This window comes from Rhagoletis pomonella, unplaced genomic scaffold, assembly GCF_013731165.1.
Source record: "Rhagoletis pomonella isolate Grant_MI unplaced genomic scaffold, Rhpom_1.0 Rhpom_scaffold_00004, whole genome shotgun sequence".
Classification (NCBI taxonomy): domain Eukaryota; kingdom Metazoa; phylum Arthropoda; class Insecta; order Diptera; family Tephritidae; genus Rhagoletis; species Rhagoletis pomonella.
In genome coordinates, this window is record NW_023458558.1 from 5,753,859 (window position 1) to 5,776,143 (window position 22,285).

General features: G+C 37.7%; 1 protein-coding gene across 1 annotated transcript in view; it reads left to right on the forward strand.

Moving 5' to 3' along the window:
• The first annotated feature begins 755 nt into the window (after positions 1-755).
• LOC118737379 (protein unc-80 homolog) overlaps positions 756-22,285 on the forward strand; it is a 33,293-nt gene continuing 11,763 nt past the window's right edge. The window contains exons 1-22 of the mRNA XM_036467833.1: positions 756-847; positions 1,828-2,094; positions 3,353-3,379; positions 5,594-5,614; positions 5,890-6,216; positions 6,299-6,509; positions 6,593-6,684; positions 6,750-6,887; positions 6,964-7,274; positions 7,341-7,531; positions 7,602-7,774; positions 8,171-8,283; positions 14,650-14,791; positions 14,937-15,375; positions 15,463-15,660; positions 18,875-19,217; positions 19,275-19,380; positions 19,432-20,046; positions 20,112-20,336; positions 20,399-20,810; positions 20,883-20,981; positions 21,058-21,195. Coding sequence (XP_036323726.1) covers positions 1,894-2,094; positions 3,353-3,379; positions 5,594-5,614; positions 5,890-6,216; positions 6,299-6,509; positions 6,593-6,684; positions 6,750-6,887; positions 6,964-7,274; positions 7,341-7,531; positions 7,602-7,774; positions 8,171-8,283; positions 14,650-14,791; positions 14,937-15,375; positions 15,463-15,660; positions 18,875-19,217; positions 19,275-19,380; positions 19,432-20,046; positions 20,112-20,336; positions 20,399-20,810; positions 20,883-20,981; positions 21,058-21,195 — 4,522 coding nt within the window. The 5' untranslated portion in view covers positions 756-847; positions 1,828-1,893. The remainder of the gene's footprint in view (positions 848-1,827; positions 2,095-3,352; positions 3,380-5,593; positions 5,615-5,889; positions 6,217-6,298; positions 6,510-6,592; positions 6,685-6,749; positions 6,888-6,963; positions 7,275-7,340; positions 7,532-7,601; positions 7,775-8,170; positions 8,284-14,649; positions 14,792-14,936; positions 15,376-15,462; positions 15,661-18,874; positions 19,218-19,274; positions 19,381-19,431; positions 20,047-20,111; positions 20,337-20,398; positions 20,811-20,882; positions 20,982-21,057; positions 21,196-22,285) is intronic.

Below are 22,285 nucleotides of genomic sequence, written 5' to 3' on the forward strand. Positions count from 1 at the left end.
TTGATTTAATTTTGTTTGCGTTACTTTATTACATTTTTTTTAGTTTTATTATTTTTTAGTAAATTAAATATTTTTTAGTTCATATTCTATTTTTTTTAATTTTTTTATTTTGTTTCATTATATTTTCTTGTTTCCTAATGGAGTCCAATGGGTTATAGTCGTTGTTCTGGGTATGCAATTACAGTTGTACGACTATACTTAATCTCGCCTCTTGCGACCTCGTTCGCGCACTCTGAAAGCCGTGAGCAACCCATGTGCAAGATGCGATTACCAATCCGCGGATGCAAGCGGGCGTCTATCTGAGAGCAAGCGGCTAGCTATATAAACGTGTATTCGGTATTAAGAAACTACCAACTCCAGAAATAGGTCGTGCGCTGGGTATAAACCGCGGCTAGTGAAGAAAACAAGCTAAGCATCGGATGAAATAAGTATACCTATTCTATTCTGCATTTTTTAATTTATTTTATTTTATTTTGTTTGATTTTTTGTACTCCTTTTTATTTGTTTTCATATTTTTTTATTTTATTTTATTCAAATTAATTAATTCGTTTTTTTTCTTAAGCATACGCCAATAAATTTACAGAAACAGTCCACCTCACTTTTGTCCTTTACTATCACATACACATCCTGTATTTGCCCCAACAGATGTCCTAATTTCGCGTTAACGCACTCGTCACTTGTCGTACTCTTCCTGGCAGAAATAGCAGTTAGTCGCATCCGAACCACCAAACCGTCAACGTTCAAATCACGGTTAATACAACGTCAACACAAAAAAATAAAAAATAAAAATCAGATCAAGTAGCAAATTCAGAAGCAATTAACACTGCAATTTGCAAGCTTTTCGCCAGTAAGTTAACGCAATATCATGAGTGTAAATTATAGAACGCGCAAATAAATTAAATATAATTGAAGTAAAGTGAACAAATTGTAGGAGGCCAAACCTATTTTTCCACGCTGGCGCTTGCCAGCAAGTGCTCTGGTATTTTATTGGCTTTTTGGGTGCGCCGCACTCGAATTCAATTAAAGCTGCGACAAACGATAACGGTTTTGTGCGTAAAGATAAGAAAAATTGTGCGCGGTTTTGTGACAATTTTGTGAATTTTTTCACACGATTATGTAAGAGTGAAAATTTTTCGTTGAAAAATATAAGAAAAAATTTCTTTTCATCTTACCACAGCGACCTCTATGCTGGTTACTGAATTTTGTCTGTATACGCGGAGCAGCCGTCACCAACCAACGAGATGCGGAGTCTGCGTCCAAGTCAAAAGTGGAGCATACGCTGCACAACAACAATGCAAACAGCTGATTATCAGTTACCGACTGTCCGGCTGTTCATATACATATGTAGCTGGCGCTTATCAATGAAAACAAAACAGCACACAAATTGGGGGTTGAGATTAAAGGCAAATACGAAAGTATTGGTCTCACACATGCAAAAGATTAGAGAAAGTTGGGTTGAGTAGGGGGCGGGGACCACTCACAATTATGAGTGTATGTTATTATAAACGCTTATGAATTGAGTCGGCGCACGCGAACACCTGTTGCCAACTGTTGATTTACGAGCGCAATTCAAAGGAAAAACCCCACATCCACTCACCTTAGATAATAACGGCTGCCGACAGGCAAAGAGCAACAGTTGGCAATTACATATGTATGTATGTATGTAATACTTTGCAAGAGCACTAAAGGGGATTAAATAGGCTGTTTGGCTTTAGTGGGGGTCGTTGGCATTCGAATATGCCACAAATACTTATACATACGTATATATGTATGTATGTGTGTATGTTTATGGTGTTTACTATGCATCTTTTTGTTGCTCATTCACAGCTAGCTCAAATATGCCGCTGAGCGCCAACAGCGTCACGAAATACCAATAATTCAGTGTAATAAAAAATGCCACAAAACACAATGGTCACCAACACAAATACAATAAACAATAATTTCCATATAAATAATAATGAGGAATATGACATCGATCAGGATGATGGCATGCAGGATCTGGGTTTGCCGGTATCTGTGCAAACGTTTCTATGGCGTCAGATTGCGCCTTTCATAAGGCCAAAATTAGGCAAATTGCATGAGGCCAGTTGCATGGTGAGTTTTTTTCAATTAATACATTTGTAATTTTTCTTATTTTATGACAAAAAAAAAACATCAAAGATTATATTTGTTAAGTGTAAAGAAGTGGCTAAAAACATACATACACATACGTACATAATTAAATGTGTAAAACCGAGCAAAGTCAATGAGACTACTACTAACTTTTCGATGTATGTACCTTCGAGTATTCAAATTTGGAGTGGAAGATGCGTAAAAGTCAAGGAAGCACTTGTAAATATGAAATGCAAAGTTAAAAGCAGGGCTTCGGAGCAAAGGTGTTTTTTCAACGCTCCGCTCTTGCTCCACTCCCACTCCCAATAAAACACTTTTTTATTTACATATCAAGTCCTAACCGTCAAAAAACGTAGACGACATTTTTTGAAAATTTTCTTTTGATACAGAAATACATCTGTATATACACCGTGTACACTTGTGTACGCTTTTGCATAAAAAAAAAAAACTAAATAAAATGTCCAAGTTAATTAAATAGAATGGAAGTTTATTTAACACGGTTATTTTCAGTGGCAAAAAATAATAATTTAAGTAAATTTATTAACTCAATATTCTCTTAATTTTTATTGAGGAAAAACAAAAATAAAAATATTTTAAATAAATTGTTACCAGGCGAGAAAATAACACAAACAAAATATAGATTTTTTTAAGCAGCAAAGGAGCAAACTATTTTTTTAGCTCTTTGGTTCAGCTTCGCTCCAGCTAAAATCCTTTGCTTCTCAGCTCCTTGCTCCTTTGCTCCGCTCTGCTCCGAAGCCCTGGTAAAAAGCATATTTCGAAGCAAATACTTTGAGCTGTAAATAAACGCAAAAAATAAAAAATATTTAATTTGCCAAATTCGCTAAGCTATCTGTAGTCTATAATACAAATTTACGTGTCTTTGATTTATGCATACTTTTCTGGCTTAAAACCTACCGGCAGACATGCATCTTGTTTCTTTCTCTCTTTCCAACTTTCTATCTCTTTATTTTACATATGTACATATGTACACACATAAATATATCTTTTGCGACATAATTTTATCACCCAATTGCTTACACATTATCATATGCTACACATGCATACATATATGTACAAGTATATGTATATCTGTTGAAACTGTACAAAACTATGGTATTCTTTTTTTTATTTTTTGCTCTTTTATTACGATTTCGATCATACCATTTAACAAACCACAACGACATTTGAAATGCTCATTATTATGTGATTACTTGTGCTACTCGTATTTGATGTACAATAGTTTTGTCAACATGCACCGGGACATCATGTAAGTCAACATGCTTAGATTCACATACATACATATATGTATTTTCGTAGTTGAGTTTATTGTAGTTGGAAAAAATAGTAAATAAAAAGTATGTACATCATTTGTTAGATACTCTATGAAGTACTATGTGTATGTCGGTATTTTCTGGCAGCATGAATTGTCTCCAATTAACTCCTATCATACAATACATTTGCAACTCCATGGAAAGCTTTTTATGTGGCTCCTATTTGTTATTTTTTTTTTTTGATTTGCTTAAGATTTTTCGAGAATTTATCGCCACCACTATTAGAAAATTAGAAAAGACCGGTAGTGTAATATTTCGTGGAATTACCTTATTACGTTTCAACTTAAATAGTATTAGACTTGTTCGCTTGTATATAATAAACTCCAAACGTTTAAAGCATATAAAAAAGTATATTTTTAGCCTTCTGAAAACCATTTTAAAGTAATTCATAAATGTATATACAAATTTTAATCTCTTTGCTTTTACTGTAAAAATAAGTAAGTTACCTCTGCAAGAAGAAAATTCATTTTCTACAAATCCAACGTCATGGCGTATGAGCAACATAAAATTGTATTCATCTTATAAATAACAAGTAAAAACGGCTAAGTTCGGGCGTAAGTATTAAATATAGTTTTTTTTCACCCTTCCGAAAACTAGTTTAGTAACAATTTTATGTAAGTTAGCGTCCTTTGATTTGGAAATACCGAAGTTTCAAGCGTTTCTGAAATTTACCGTTTTATAAAAAATTATTTATCGAAGATTTCGTATATCTCTAAATTACCGTTACACACCTTTCTTTAAAAGTGGAAAAAATGTTATTAGTTGCCACGCATTTCGAAACTTTTTGAATGCATTGCATTGGCCAAGATTTATTTTGCGGTTAAGTTTTTAATCGGCCCAAAACAATATGGTTTTGTCACTGATCACTCCACAGTTACTAATCCTGCTGTTTTTATCCGTTCTTACTTGGAGTAGGCAGTTATCATTTAGATACCATTTGACCAACTTTCGATGTGTAGAATTTAAAGTGTTCAACAAATATTTCTTAAACATGCATCACGTTGCCTACGGCTTGAGGCTCATATTCCATCCTACGATTCTCGGCTTATGCTCATTAATCTGGACTTTGAATGTTATTAATGGCATCACTGAATCCCCAGTTAAGCTTTAATGTTCCACAAATAAATCTTCGCAGTTTTTATCCTTGTTAGGGGAAAACTTTAAGCCTAAAATTGCGCGTAATGCCCCTATTAAACGTGTGCTTCGGGAATTTAAAGCATTATCTAATTCGAGCCTGCTTGATTTCCCTTTATCTAGAAACAATTTTTTTAAATACTCAATTTAATTGCTTAATATGGTATTTATATTTCAATAATATTTTAATTGTCCAATTTGGCTTCTTTATGTATTTGTCTAGTCTGTAAGGTACTTTTTATTGTAGGTTAATAAATAAAAAAAACTAAATAAATTTGGACTTTTCGTGTCAGGGAGTATATTTTGCTGCTAATCCTGATGAATGCAGTGGGACCTGCTGTGCGGCATTCGTACGGGTTTTGTGCTGCCGCAGAAGAGCTCGGAAGTGAAGCAGTTTTATAGCCCATTTAATCTATATGTATAAAAATCAAATGTTTTTCGTATGACGGCGATGCCTGACCAAACACTGGTCCGATTTCAATTCTGTAAAAAGTACGTTTTTTGGACCTTTTGTGTTTCGATAAAAAAAATTCCAAACTTTTTGTTGTTGTAAAACTCCTTTCGAAATAAGCTTTCTACCGGAAAAGTGCAGCTATACAAAACTGCTAAGCGAATAGGCAGGCTAATCTTAATTAAAAAAAATAACGATAAAGTTAATAGTATGGCTCACAAGGATGCCATAATTCAAACAAAAAGAAACTAGTTTATCTCCTTTAATTTATGCTTATGTGTATTACCGCTTTATATTTTGATTTGTTCACCCCGAACGACGCCGGGTGCGCTGCCTGCAAAATTAAAAATGTCCTTTCATTTAGTACCTTTCGAAACATCCGTATGTAGTAAATTAAAGTGTTCACATCTTAACTTTGCATGCTCTTGTTCTATTGCTTGTTGTCTATTAAATATTTCAGTAAATGTTTTTTGTAGTTGAAATTCATACCATATTTTAACCAAAATAAATAGCCTTAATAATTAATTTTATTTATTTATTTATATTCATTGCAATATTTCAACAGGAATCAAAGGAAGCTTGCAAGGTAATAACCCATTTTGTTCGGTTTTTTTTCATTTCTTCTTTGACTGAACTCATCATATCTATATTAATTTCGTAACTTTAATTTTATCAGCTGAATTGGATGGCAACTACTTTTTAAAAATATTTGTAATCCTCGCTAGATATTTTTCAAGTAATATGCAATTTACTACAATTAATTGAGCTTAAATTAAAAAAACTCAAACTATTTAAAAAAAGGAAACATTTTCTAAAATTTTTTTCACATCCATTTTCTCCACCTCCACGCCAACGACACAGTCCTTTGAAAAAGTACTGGTACAAAACATCCAATTCGGTTTATCGCCGCCGCTCACCAAAGCACTGGGGGCTATACCACGCTGGCGACTACTGCAGGCAGCGCTACCACACGTAATGCACTGTGTTGCCGCCTTGTTGCACAATCGTGTCAAAGATATGCAAGCAATTGGACCAGTCGAAACGAAATTACTCTACACCATGCAGTGGATATTGCTCTACGCCGCCGAGGAATGCGCTGATGATGAGGGCGGAAATGAAATTTTGGGTGATGAGACACCCAAGCAGAAATCTGTGGAGCAATATTTGTTTTCGGTGCCTACGATAACGGTACAATTAAGACAGCATCAGTTTTGTTTACTGTTAAATATGATGTAAGAAATACTTTTACTTTATTTTTTTATTTTTTTAGCTCTTTGTATACCTATTCGCGCCCATCATACACCATTTGAAAGAATCAGACTTCCAAAATTTCCGCTTAGAAAATGGCATTAAATTATGGCAGGGTATGTGGGATAATCGCGCGCCGGGGGCACCTTGTTTTACGGCACCTGTCAAGCCAAAGGCGCGTAATTTGCTCTGTGCGCCCACACCGAAAGGTTCGACGGATATGTTTCCTGGACGTGAGTGCATGCATACATATTTACACCTATTGCATGCAGAGTATGCACAATCATAATAATATTATTCGATTGAAATTATCTAGGCAAGCCATCATCCAATGCAGATGTAGCCACCTCACCAAAACTAGATTCGCCGCAGAGTCAACTATCGGAGCACACCAGGCAAGACGAAGAAGTAAGCTTATCAGTCTTATGCCTAAATCACTCAAATCTTACACGCTGTCATGCTACTTTTTGCAGAACTCTTGGGTCTCTTCGCCCAAAGAATTTGCTTTTCCCGAGACCATACCCGAGGAGGCTTCAAGTGTGGAAGATGAACGCGTAGTCATTTTTCGGCTGCCCTCCGCGCCACATCTAATGGACAACTCGTTTTTTACGGTAAGCACATGAATGTGTGCAACTTTTTACTACTCGATTCACACTGCTCTTTTTCGCTCTGGCTCTGCTTACAAAGGCCGACGCAAGCTTACTGCAACAACAACAATTGCAAAGTCGTCGCGGCAGCCGGCAGTCGGTACACTCACGCGACAAAGATAAACCAGCCACAAAGTTCGAATTCGATCAACAAGAGCTAATGCGTGGTGCATCGGTAAAGGATAGGAGTAGTCCATCATTGGAGAAGGAGACCGAATCAGATAAGTCTGATAGTGTGCGTATGGATGTATCGGCGGCCACATTTCTTGATGTAGCCGTGTTGCGTTGCCTCTTCATTTCGCACTGGCAGGAAGAGGGCATTTTCTGGAGTCTACAATACATGTACAATCGGTAATTATAGTAAAAACTCGTATTAGCACGAAAAAATAAACAATAGTACTCAATTATCAATCGCAGCCTAAGCGAAATCGGTGAAGAGGCGGCCATTAGTTTGAATCAGCCACGCAAACGATCCAACTCGCTACCCATACCACAAATCGAGATTTCACTGTATCAAGGTCCGGGCAGCAATAGTCGCGATAGCCCAAGCAGCTCAGTGGCTAAAGATTACATCGAAATACCGGAACCAGCGGTAACTAAGCAAGTTGGTAAGTTAATTCAACAGCTTGCGGTAAATACACTTTTGAAATTTTTTATTTATTTATTTTTTCTTCGTAGAAGAGTCCAGCCCCACAGCGGAGCGCCGCGGCAGTGAGAAGAAGAAGCGCGTCAAAATGGCTGATTTGCGTGCCTTTGTCGAAACGAAAATGTTCTCGAAGTCCGAGAAGAATCTTGAAAAAGTAGGCCTAGAAACAAGCTCTGCTAATGGCAAGAGACCACTGCAACATGCAGTAAGATTGAACTAAACTAAATCTTTTTTTTTTGTTGTTCTGTTGTACTACTGCTTTTTATTTATTTTAATGTTTCAATGCTCCCCTACCTTTAATACCCACAGTTCGTACTTACTGAACTAGCCGGCATTCTATTTACAAATTCTAATTAAAGCACTTACTTAGTTTCCCTATGGCAGAGTATCTAAACTATGAACTCCTTAATTTTTGCTATTGCTAAGTTTTTATTTACACTGCGTTTACACTTATCTATGAGCTTAACTGTCTCCCTTATATTTTAAAAACGAATATATTCATAAGTTAATAGTTCAATTACTTTTGCTGATTATTCTCATGCATACTGCTTAACTATCGCAAGCATTGCGAAACTGATTAATTATTTTCAACTTCCCGAAGGAATATCATCGCAGTCTGGATACGGGCGAGAAGAAATTATCACGCTCAGCTTCAATGATTACCAGAGAGCCAGCAAGTAATCTTATTAAAGGAAAATCAATGCCAAGTTTAAGGTAACCACTAAAGCGATTTTGCTCGAAACTCTTTTTGCGTATACTCGTACATACATAGATATTTTATCAAAGTTTACATAGAAAAAAAAACATGCATAAATACATACATTTAGAAGCATAAATAAGTAGCTATACTCTGTTACTTATTAGTAAATACTACAACAAATACATAAATACATATTTCTCATTGTAGCTGTAATTTCTCATGTAAGCTGTAATTTTAAAGCTCACTTTATATTTAAAGCTTGCATTTTATGATTGTGTCTAAAGTAAATTATTTTATTATCGGTTTTTAATTGGTTTACAATCCAGCAACATACTGCAATCGTCAAAAACTGATAATAGAAATGCTTAACTTTAGATATGGTTTTATTTTTTATCCAACCTTTATATATAAAGTGAGCTTTAAAGTTAAAGGTTACTTCAGAAAACGGCCCTTAGAGGTTTAGGTCAAATTTTTTCCTTAAAACAGTGCTAAAACATTTTCATTCACCCTTTCTTCTTCTGGAACCAGTTTAGTCACAGTGAGACAGTCTTTCACAAAACTGCGATGTCTGGCATGTGTGTGCAACACGGGAGCTGCGGTGCGTCCACGACCGACGGCAGCGCTTCAGTTAATTCTCTACCGTGAGCCCATGCATATTACCATAGAGCAGGCAGCCAAGCGTACACTCTTCTGATTTTCGCAAGAGATGGCTTGCTAGGGTCCCAGCTTCCTCTAGCTCTTTTCCACAGAGATAAGGTATACAAGGCAATTGTTTTCAATTAGACTTCAAATAGAGCCCTGGAAGAACTCAATTTTTGAGGGACATGAACTGGCTTAGAAACACCAGAGGTCATCGGGGTTCGCATACAATCTATGTGCGGAGTTTAACTTACGTAGAAACTACCGTAATGAGAGAATATCAATCCATAGCGACAGTCGGTTGGCGCTCCAGGCACTCCACTCACAACTAGAAGAGTTATAGGCTTGTCACAGGCATCCTCACGGGATGGTGCAGATTAAGAGGACATCTTTACAGGTCAGAAATCTTGTCAAAAGACCTATGCCGCTTTCCGCCTCAGCTAAAGAGATAACACTGCACCTGCTTCTTGAGTGTGTGTTACAATGGCGAGATGATGGGAAAAATGTCTTGCCTCAATGTGGCCGGAGGACAAGCGCTTACATTTCATGCCTCCAAAAGTTGTTCTAGACTGACTGTAGAGTCTAGGATGTTAGTAATAAGCGGACGATGTTTTGTATCCCTGGGATATCTCCCTAGCTCAGGCAGTGAAAGACACTGTCATCTTCCTCAAAACTCCTAGTTTCTCACCTACCATCAACATGGAGTAAAGTCAAAGTGGGGAAAAACTTGGCACAACTCCTAAGGGCGTATGTGAAATTCAACCCGCATATCAGGAAATACTGCAATAACATAGCCTAGCTTAAGTTATTGAAAATGCATTGCAGTCTCAACAGATAGCTTTGAGTGCATTCCTGGACATATCGGATGCTCTTGACAATACGTCTTATGAAGCAACATCGACAGATATGATAAGGAAGGATATTCCAAGCCTTCTTACTGATTGGATCATAAACATGATGAAATCCAAAACTACAATAGCGTTACCAAAAGCTTTGTAGTTATGCGCACTGCCGGAAGTCAACGGGAACGAAACAATAAAACAGATTCAAACTCCTGCCTGGAGTCTTAGAACTCTCACAGGCTGTCTGACAGGATACTGTAACTTAAGGTACCATTTGAATAGAATGAGGCTTCCTGTAGAGTGGAACTTCATTTTTGTGGGCTGGCGAAGGAAACCTCATAGCATATTATATGTGGGGCTTCGCACGCATCTATAATCATAGACTGATACACCTCGGGGAACGATTTCGAAAATGCCACCCTCCAATGTGCTTAATTTCTTAAATTGCCTAAGATTGGAGTGACTACTATTGGGGTATAGCACAATAGATCTTTTTATGTCGCAGCGAGAGTAAACACGACGTTATATTAATAATAATAAGAGTCCCAAATAAGGCATAGATATGGATCGCAGTTGGAGGACGAGAGTACTCGGGCAGGTTGGTGCGGCACATTCCAACCATATTCCGATCGGACGTCTTCACAACATCTATCTAAGTATTTGACTTTATCAAAAAGCCCAATCTTCAAAAGTTATATTCCCTGACTTGGATATCGCTGCGTACTGTTTTAACTATACCAGTGCAGATGTTTAATAAAGTTTTTCAAAACTAAAATTTAGTAAAAAGGAAGGGAAGGGAAATTCAGTTTTAGTAGTTTTCCTTGTAGATACGGAATCCTACTATTAATAACTGTAAATATATACATTTGTACATACTTGTATTGTTTCAATATCAATAGAGCACCGAATTCAAAATATATATATTTTTTTTCATTATAAAATATAAAAAAGCGTCAATGGATGATCCGTACAGGGCGCCTAATTAGTTAAGGCCGGCCCTGATCGTAATGGTATAAATGCATTTATATTTTTGGCTGATATGTATGTAAATGTTTTCATAATTTATGATTTTAGGAAGAAATATTTAGCTAAACATTTTCTTTAATTCCAAAGTAAATTTGATGAATTTTTGTTCTAAAAAAATCCAATTTAAAACCCAATACTCCTAAACGAGGCACCAATCTACTCTCATTACACCCAAATCTCATCAATTTTGATAGTTCCAATTCATTCTTTGAAAATCACAATTTAATCATTTGCGCTAATATTTCTAAGCCATAATATATTTCGACTAACCGCAGTGTCTACCTAATCGATAATTACTTTCGTTTAATTGATTAATTGTAGCTATCAATCGTCTGAAAAACATGTTCATATCTTATGTGAACGCAGAAAATCAGAAGGCTCCGCGCTTCTATCACGGGTGAAAAATAATGCCTCAACTCTACAAAAACTGTTAGTGCTGATATTTGGTTTAAAATTTTACCTACAAAAAAAATTTTAAATTTCTATTAAATAGCATTAGCACATTTTTTACTCAACTAATAAATACATTTTTTGCTAGTTGAATCCTGCAGTCCTTTTTTCCAAAATAAATATACTCGTACCCTATTTTTCCTGTAGTTAATTTTTAAGGTTTTTTAAAACATTTTTTTTTTAATTCATAAACCAATATTTTTATAATAAAAAATTTCAATCCATACATTTTTACAAATACATATTTACTATTATTGTACACTGGTATTTATGGACACATATGCATAAGAAATTGTCTAGTGCTAAACTAACTTATGAATTTAATATTGACATTTTTCGAAAATTACATACATACACACGCATTGAAATGAAAACTTTTTTAACACTTTGTAATCAGCGAAAACATAAATGATTGAAAGTTTTTAGATGCATACTCGTATGTGCTCCAATATTTCCTCAATTGACCAACCACTTACCGGCACCTTTTTTTTGAATACAATACTCACCAAACTACACCAAAAACGCCAATCTATGTAAATCCAAACCTTTTTATTACTATGTATTTCTTACTAAATCTTTGCACTCTTCTCTTAACCTTTAAATATCCAAAGCTGTCTTCTTGATAGTGGGTGAGTCTTCTCCATACAGTCAACATATTTCTCGTTGCATTTGGGCTTGCTTTTTTTTAAACAAAAACCTATCAATATGTTAAATTCTTATATTTACTTTAGAACTTCTTTATGTACAAGTAGACAAATTATTCGAAAAGTTTTAATATTCGTTAGACATCGGAAATTTTATATCCAACACTATTTGCAAATCTGCCTCTCAACCTATAAGGATGTGAAGTAAATAGATTACTAATGAAAGCTATGAAAGATGAACCAGTTTGTAAGCATTCCATTACAATCCAGAAAATTTAAGTTTACCTAACCTAAAATAAGTTTGTCATTGTTTGGAGAGATCGCTCCATCATTTTCATATGTAATTTATGGAAAGCTAGCTAACGGTAATCAAAAATCCGTATGTCTACCAGGTTGCACAAAATCAAATTGATGTATTTAATAGTTTATTGCTCTCAGACTTATATTAGAGAGATGACACCTAAAGCTTATTATCAGAAAAACGCTGAGTGTGGAAAAAATGCGACCCAATGACCTTGAACATTAGGTTTGCAAAGATAAGACACAAGAGCAGCAGGTCCTAAAATGATTCCACCTCGTCATCCTATCCTATCATGTAATGATCTGTTAGTACTCCCATCAAAAGCGAGAGGTGTAACTTACATAGTCTCAAGTGTTTTCTGGACCTACACGTGGCCAAAAGAATTTAGGCACCTTGCCAGCGCTCTTCGAGCTGACTAATCGCCCATATGTCAAGAAGTACACCAAACGAGATCAGGGGAGCACCCAGACTTTCTCTATTCAGGAGCACTTGCACAAAGGTTCCCTGCTTTGCCAGCTCATCGGTCATGCAGTTTCCGACGATAACACCTTCGCTATGACCTGAAATCCAAATAAGCTTAATAGCGTAGTAATCCGATGCGATCGACCAGAAAGTCAAACAATCATTCGTCGTTCTCGAACAAAGCAACAAGGAGCCGAGGGCCTTGCTACAAAGGTGTTACACTAGAAAGCAACCAGTCCGAAGCCTTCTTTATTGCGGCTACCTCTGCTCGGAAAACGTTACAGTGATCCGATAGTCTAAATATCTGGTTGATGAAGAGTTCTACGTTGACGACACCTCCACTAACGTTACGGTGAATATGGGTGATGAAAGATTCATTTCGACCTAAAATCAGGGTGCAGTGATCTACGGGCAGTTAGATCGTATTGATCGACGCGTATTGTAGGCGCGTCCGATTCTGGTCCTGAGACCATGATTTTATTGGTCATGCGACTTTTATTTTCTGCTTGGATAGATCCCTGGTTGGCAACATATTCCGGTATATTTCCGGATACAGAGTCACAAGTTAGTTCAATACTCGCCTTGACTAAAGCTGCAGCTTTATTTTCTTTCCACTTACATCTCTTCAGCTGCCACCCGTTTCAGGATCAGCAACACAGAACTTTTCCTCGAATATACTCTTCTGGTATGCACCAGGTTTTCGGTTCCGTCATCATTACCAGTGCTTGAGTTGAAAAAGAACCATTTAGCACATTCGCAACATTGGTTGCTCCAGCGTTCTGGAATGCTAGTCACGCTCTACCTCATACGTAATTCCACCGACACCCTGGATGTCCGTCTTGGACGTAAAATACGATGAGTATAAACAATTTCTAGGCCTCCGATGAGTTTGAGGGAAATTTCAGCTTCATGGCTTTAATGAATTTCAGTACGTCTTAAAGATAGAGGCAGCTGCAGTCTGAAATGTTCTGCAGAAATGGGTTTCGACTGTTTTTATCCCCATCCTTCCGAGGAATGAGACCGGGTTCCCGCAGCTGTGACAGAACCAAATGAAAGATATGCCCATGCTTTCGGCTTGTACCCAATGTGCCCTGCACACTGCATATACGACCCTGCTTTGCTAACGCAATTCGGCGTGTATTACTCTGGACTTTAACAGATACCCAACGTGCACGTCTTTTGTTATATGTAAAGTGTTGGATGTAAAATAGTATTTCTTTAAATAATCACTTATCATTGGGACAAGAAAATTGCTTACGCATTTTTGAGAAGTTAAATTCATCAATAATACCAAATAATGTAATAGAACGACTTTACCACCGGTAGAGTTGGCTGGTTTTGCATATGTAAGGAATATCCGCTAAAGTCAATTTAAAGCAAACTTCGGCTGCATGCTACTAAGTACTAAGGAAGGAAAATGCAAATGTTTCTTCTACAAAATAATGTCCTTGACTTTATCGGTTATAATCGGTTAATACAGATATGAATTAGGGCTGGGTCCATCCGAATATTCGGATATCCGTTTGAGTAATCGTATATACGTATAAAATCCGGATATTCGGTTCCCATTTTTATCCGAATATCCGGTTAATGTTGCTACTCTTTGTGTATCCGGTTTATATCCGTTCATTTTGTTATCCGTTTTTTTATCAGATATTCAAAATATCCGGATTATTCGGTTACTCAAGGAATTCGAATAGAACTCCCAGCCTTAATATAAAAACTTATCTTTATTTTGCCATCCTTATAGACTTATTTCCCTTTTTATCTAGCACTTTTATCTAGCCAAGTTTTGCCTGATTTGCGTCTTTCTTCACAGCTTTTTGCACCAACCACTTTTTGCCTGTTATTTTCTTGTTACCTACTTCTTTGTCCCATATATACATAGTATTACATACTCACGCCCAAATTCGGTTCAGTTCAATGGGCTTGTATGCAATAATCGTCGCCGCACTGCCGCACATCACAATCATCACAACTAATTGCGCGTATTTTGCATTTGTTCAAAATTACCAGATTTTACAGGTATGTGGAGCCACCGAAAGCAATGCGTCCCTCCCAGTCCACCGGACAGCGCACGACATTCTATCCGCGCAATCCCATAATCACCGTAACGGAACATACGCCTACACCGTCGCCAGATTATCTTAAGCGGCAGGTTAGTAATCGCCGGAAATTTTGCAGAAACACATTCGCCTGCTAACATACGCACACACTGTTCATACAAACATAGTTTGCTATTAATTTGTTATTTTCACGCGCCTTTGCAATAAATCATTTCTCCTTTTGCCGCTCCATTGCAGGGCTCCATTGACTCCCAATTGGACGCACTGAGTAATGGTGGTAGTATTAGCGGTGTGGCAGGCGGCACAAGTGGCAGCGGTGGCGGTGTTAGTGGCACCGGTACCACGACTAATCGCTTCCGCGGTCAAATGCTGCGTTCGCACACCGATTCACACATCGATTACACTGGCGTAGACGAATCGGAGGCACCTGGCAGCTCCTTCTACATTACACGCGATGGTGGCATTGACTACGAAATTGTTTTGTTAGCAGTTTTCAATATCTTCAAACGAGATATGACCATTTGTTCGCAGCGTGTATTGGAAGCGGGTTTGAACATTTGTGAACTATTACTGGAAATGGGTGTACTTAAGCTGGGTGAGCATGCGCACGAGATATCGATGGGTATTATAAAACGTGCGCTACTGGTGTTGGGCTGTCACAATGGCTGTAATGATGGTATGCGCTGATCTAACTAGACTACAAGTGCACTATGTTTGTGCATAGTTAATGTTTTAGGCAATTGATGCATTTCTTCTTATACAGGCGTACGCGGCCCGCCGGCAGATTTTTTGCGCAGCCAATGTCAAAAGATACTTACACGGATATTACGTCAGGCTAGCCATCGTACCAAACGCTACTTACAAGAAATGGTAAAAAGTACAGACTTACATGAATTAGTAGACTTCTTCCATGCCTTTGTGGCATTTTGTGTGGATCCAAGTTCATTATTATCACCGCTGAGTGAGTCGTTTTATGCCATTAATGCTTAAGTATATATGTATGTATATGTATGATTAGGGGATTCCCAAGGTGTCATAACAATCGTATTGTCGTTAGGTTGTGAATTTTGGGTAAAAGGGTCAAAAAAGTTGTTTGCTGTTGCTGTGAATTAGCTAAAATTGTTTTTAACGGTAATAAAATGACGATAATAGGCATCATTAAGACATCTTGTGAATTCCATAAATAGTTAACGAGAATAGTATGCTTAGTTCCTGCATGTTTCGAAACTTAAAAGTATATTTCTTTTCAACTAAAATTGGATCATATGAAAAGCTTTTGCGAATTTTTGTTAAAATGTAGTGTTGATGGCCATACAGCTAGCAACGCTTAAATAAATGCGTCAAACTGACCTGCGTTTGAAAAATGACATTTCAGGCTGCATTTTTAGTGAAGACAGTTCTGTAATTCGCGTGCTAAAAGTTATATTGATTTAAAAATTAGTGAAATATCTCAGATGCCAAAATTCCTGTGACTCTACTGGCAATTTGCTTCTTGACCGTTTTTTTTAAGAGCTAAGCTTTAGCAACGCAAGCGATCATGTTCAAAGATCGATGACACTCCACAAACTACTTCAAAGCCCAGATCGACGGCAAAGGGAGGAGAATTATCCATTATGAACCGCAACATCGTGGCGAAACGATCAAATAGCGACCAGAATTAGCCAACAGAAAATGCTAGGCCACACACACATATTTGATAACTCGGAAAAAATTTACGGAACTTTGTTCGGCAGTTTTAATGCATACACCGTATAGCCAAGATCTTGGATCGTCTGACTTCCATTTATTTCGGTTTTTGCAACCAAAACCTCTTGACAAAAGGACACAGATAATAATAGCCAATGATTAAATTTGATTTTTAATACAGATTTTTTTTTTTTTTTCAAAAATGTACCCAAAAATTCGAGCAAACTTTTCATATGATTCAATATGCATTTATATACATACATATGTAAATGTTCAGACTTGAGCTGCCAAGTAAGGCAAAGGACTTAAGTAACTTATGGCCATATTATAAAAGCGTTCCAGCAGACAAATTTCCTGTAATTTCCTGTAACTGAGTGCAATTTCGTGAGAGTAAAATGCGTTTACTCTCAGTATGAAGTAGCAGAATTTAGTTCGAAGTTTTTCTTCCTGCAAATTCATGGAAACTGTCAAATGAAGAGCATTCGTAAACAACAAGTGAAAGAGCTGATGCAATTTATAAGATATATATTTTAGCAGAATAGAGGCCAATTGTACAAATATAACGAAAACTTTTGAGAACTAAAATGTTGTGTGGAAGAATTTTCGCCGGAATAAATAATTCTGTAACAAATATCTGGCATTTATACACCTGCAGGAAAAATAGTTTTTCTGCGTTCCAGCAGTTTTTCTCAGTTCTTCGAACGTTGCTCACTCTTGTGAGAGATATTTTGCTTTTTGACAGTTCTACAGGTTTTAGTCCAAAAATGGCTGGAACGCACCTTACGCACCAACCATATACTAAAATTCGCATTACTTATGGCTACTGACTACTGACTGTCAGTTACTGAGTCTAGTAGCGCAATTTTCTGTTTCCCGCTTATGACGATTTTGTTATTTGTTTACATAAATTGATAAGCTTATTGGAGCAAAGTTGCCAAAAAAGTAAATTCGGATGATGTCTTGCTTTTCTATATACTGAGATTAATCGCTATACATAAAACAGTAATTTTTAAACAAACAAGTAATTTTTAAGCAAAAAACAAACATAAAATTTTGGGGGTACCGTTATTTTTTCATGACCCAATTATCGGATCTAAACTACATTAGTATGAGACCACCTCTGAGACACTACTTTTCCGATGCAAAAAGAATTATCGAAATCGGTTGACGTGGTCCAAATTTATGCGGTAACATACATAAAAATAAAAAAAATCCTCCTCCTTTTTAGAAGTCGGTTAAAAGTACTGGTAACCATGGCTACTAGACACAAGTCGCCATACATTCTAGAAGGCATATCGTTATAATGCCTTCGAATTTTTTCGCTTCCTTTAGGCGTTGCCGGTAATGCAAAGTAGAATGTCCTATAATATTTTTTTTAATTCGCTTCTTTGCTTCATTTCGGGGAATGCGAAGTAGAATGCCCTACAATATTTTTTTTATTTCGCTTCTTTCGATTTTCAAGTAAAATCTAAATACATAAATACACACATATGATTTATAAAAATTTTAATTAATTTTAATCTTTTAAGACATTTTCTGATTTCAATTTAATATGAATAAATATTTATCTAAGCATTCTACATTAGTTTCTTTGTCTGCCTTATTCTTTGTTGGCTTCTCTGGATTCTGTTTATCCATGCGTTCTCCTTTCGTTTGAAGGTAATGCTGCGGGTAATGGCTTACGGCCAATGACATGCCCATATTAAAATACTGCCTTCTTGAAGCGAAAGGGTAAGCGATTCCCATCGCCTAGCTCGTTTCCACTTTCGTTTCTGTGGTAATCGTGTTTTTTGCTGGGTACTGGCAGCCAGAATTGAAATTTTATATTTTTATGAACTAAGCGCACTTTGTAGGCAAGCTCTAATCTCTCGAAAACTAAATTAGTCCTATATACCAGAATGAAGTTTTATCTTTATCGTAAGCTTAATGTTCAGTACATGATATCAAGCTAAGCGATCGGTGCTATCTACTTGTACAAGAATTCCAAATAAAGCTGGGGATTACATCCTAGCCTGATGTCATGAATAAACATTAGGGTGCCTCACCAAAAAAATATTGCTCAATTCTGGACAGAATTACATTCTTACATATATAAAACACTTTGCACGTTTTTAATTTGTACGTAAAAATTTTAAAATAATTTTGATTGGCACGATAACTCTAAGTAATTATTTGCAGTTATATGTTTTTTTTTTCAAAACAAATTGTTAAATTAACTTAAGCTTATATTTCTGCAAGTCTTTCATGCTTTCCGCTTTGTAAATATTTTTAGCTTTAGAACTTAACTTCCATTTAGGCCGCTTGAAACTTCTGTAGACTTTTCTTTTAAGTTCTTGTGCTTCTTTATTTGTATGTAAGTATATGTATTAGGTTTTTGATAATCCTTGTTATTGCTGTTGTTGTACGTCACGCTCCCTCTGTGATAAATATATACACACACCAAATCTCTTCGTTGTATACTCGTATGTATGTATAAATGAATATAATAGCACATAAGCGCACGGGTGGATTTAAAAATGTTAACACCGATACGTCCCCATCAGGCGGCCAAGGCGGCTATTCGACCAATTTCAGTGGGGGTCTTAGTGGTGGACCCGAATCACAGGTGATTGCTGCCGTTTTCAAGCCGTTGGTAACGCGTTTTGTAGAAGCAACCAAAGATTTGAAATCACCCGAGAATGCCACATTGTACAGCGATATACGACAGCTGATAACCTATGTGAAGGGAGCACACGGTGGACCATTTCGACTGGTGGCACTTAGTGGCATATTGGCCGTGACGCCGCGACCACATAAGAAGGGACCGACTGCGCAAACTACTCGTGTTATAAGGTACATACGTATCTTTTGAGAGCTCAATTTTTTTTAACTGGCTATTTTTTTTCACAGACACATACCGCAGGCGGAGGTGGCGCAAAGTATTCCCAACGATGATAATCGCTCGCAGCGCCGATTTCTATTGAAAAAACGTAGCACTTCATCCGCCTGTGCTGTGGTAAGCGCCTACTCCTTCTAAGCAAATTTTTCAATAATTTCCCCCCAACAGAGTCTATTGGAGACTGAACCGTGTGAGGAGCATTACAAAAGTAGCCAATCGCCATTGAGCAACTTCCGTCGACGTACCACCGGCGTGCGACCAACGCTAACGCCACGTCACAGCGAACGTGCATTGCTCTCCGATTCCACATCAAGTTCGGAACGCAATTCACTTGGTCGCTTGAGCGGTTTGGTGCGCTGGTTTCGCAGCACGCCAAAAGAGGCGTCTTCCATTGACTTGGAAATTGGATCACTTAATCCGGAGATTACATCAACATTCATACGGCATGCATCGTTGAAGATACAACGCGGTCGCACAAGCGATGGAATTGGACGCTCGATACAACGCGCAAAGCGCCGTGTTGAGCGCCGCCTTAATCGTTTTGGTATTGTGAAGGGTAAGAAGAAGGCTGGCGGAATTGAAGAAACCGCAGACTATAGTCGACGCAGCTCTTCGGACATGTGCGACGGACCGCGCGAGTCCGAAGTAGTAGTATTGAAGGAGAGGAAACTGATACCAATGGAACCAGTGCGACTGGGCATGCTACGGTTGTCGTTCTTACTCGAAACCTGCGCGCCAGGCTCATTTCCCGATCCGCAGCTGATTGCAGCCGTATTGGACTTGGTGAGTTTTAAAGTTGTTCTATGAATATAGACGTCTTTTGTTATGGTTAACTTATCTACACTTAGCCTCAAGCACCACTTGTGGCACGCGCCACCTTCCTACTTGAATGCGCGCACTTTGTGCATCTCTGCAACAAAGGTCAATGGCCACCGTGGATGAAGCATAATCTACCCGGCTATCGGCCATCTGGCGCCAACATCAACCTGAATCAGACCAAACATCATACAACTGCGACAAGTACGCGACGCACACATATACTACAGCGCGCCGCAGGCAAAATGTTTCATCAGGTAACCAAAGCTAAATAGAAAGTAATACCTTGGAAAATAACCCATTGTTGAATTTCTCAAAGTGGGCCGAAATGCTGGGCGCGCGACTCGAGGAGCTCATATTTACCGAACGTTTACAATTCGAGTCGGTCAATGCCACTTTTGCCGATCCGGATCGCCAACGCGAGCTGCTGCAACAAGATGAAGAAGAGGACTTTCTAGATGAGGCTTCCGTAAATCCGCATGGTAATGATTGCCCGCATGCGTTGAAATTAATTGCATGTGTGCTGCTCTACGAAATCACTGCTTTTCTGCGAGACACGTATGTCTTACTGCCCAAAGCATCGAAGCTGCTACATCGCGAGAAACACGCACCTTGGGAGAAGGTATATCGCGAGGCAAATCGTCGTTGGTCCATGGCATTGAGCTCGATGGGTCATTCGCAGACATCGGCGCAAAGTTTACAGTCCATTGCTGCCGGTAATGACACCACGGGTAGGCATTACATCAAATTTGTTGTTTGGTAAACTAATTTGTAAAATGTATATGTCCTACAACTTCTTGTAGGCGGTCAAACTGAGCGAAAGATATCGTTTGTGCTGCACGAACCCGACAATGAGTCAGAAAATAGTAGCAACACTACGCTAACGAAAGAAGGTGAAGAAGGTAGTGGTATATGTATGTTGTAGTGAAATTCATGCTTGGAACATTTTTTTCACTTTATTTCCATTCGCTCTTTAAGCTCGTCGTCCAGCCGCTTCAGCCGTGCGACCATTCCTTTTGCGCCGCGGTACAGCCACTACCACGGGTGGTTCCTTCAAGCGCCGCTCATTGAAGCTGCGACGTAATACTAAGGATGGCAAAGATCTAGAAACCGATTGTGAGTTAATTTTTTTCTGTTTTTTAATTTACGGACTAAAAAGTTTTATATATATGACTACACACATTAGACAGCCAAGCTGATCACGCGAGTTCTTAAACAAATCTGTTAGCTAAAAAAGGATGAAATTTTATTCCAACTTACAAAAAAGAATTGGACTTAAACACCTGCCTGATAACCGTTGTGACCAGATAATCAAACAAAAATAAGCTAAATTGACTTTAGAAATAAGGTTAGAAAAATACAGAGGCAGTGAAAAAATGACCTCCTACGAATTTAGTGAGGTGTGCTCATTAAACCAACATCAATTTTTTATTTTTTTTTGCTCAAAACTTCAAAGTAGGTCTTAAGCAGCCTTTTTCTGTACTCGTACAGCGAAAGAAGGCGAGCATTTTCGCGAAATATTAGACAACGCGACAAGGTCTGCAAAACCCCTGCCTGAAAGACTTTTTTGAGAAGAGCTCCTCGTTTTGCTGACTGTAAGAATATACCATTGCATTTCATTTAGTATTTTATCTTGGCTTCTAGAAATTTCAAAAATTTATCTAATTTTAAAATATCTGTGTACGAAACCGGTTTTTTTCTCTGAGCACATAAAAAGGAAACATAAAAAAAAACAGAAAAAGCCACAACCTAAAATCCCGAGACCAGAACAAAAATATTTATAAGTGCTAAATTTAGCATCAAAAAGGACTAACCTGGTCACACTGCTGATAACACTTCCAGGTAGTTCTCGGAGCTTAGTATAACAGAGAGACATTCGTGGTAAAAACACGTTCCAGTTTTCTGTTTGACGTGTTTCTGCGCAGCGCCCATCACTATGCTGTACCTCCGAAGAAAAGAAAGTGTGTCAGCTGCCTACACTTCTAATAAAATCCGTTTACGGCGTAAAACTGTTGGTCCCTCCCATTGTATAACAACATCATGACGCACACCACAAATTGGAGGAGAAGCTCAGCCAAACACTTAGCAAAATTTTAAGCGCCAGAATATTATTATACGACACTTGAGAAGTGCTGTGCAGTCCTTTTTTACGGGTTTATCGAGAATGTAGTGTACATTTAGGCGCTATGTTAGTTATTCCTAATTT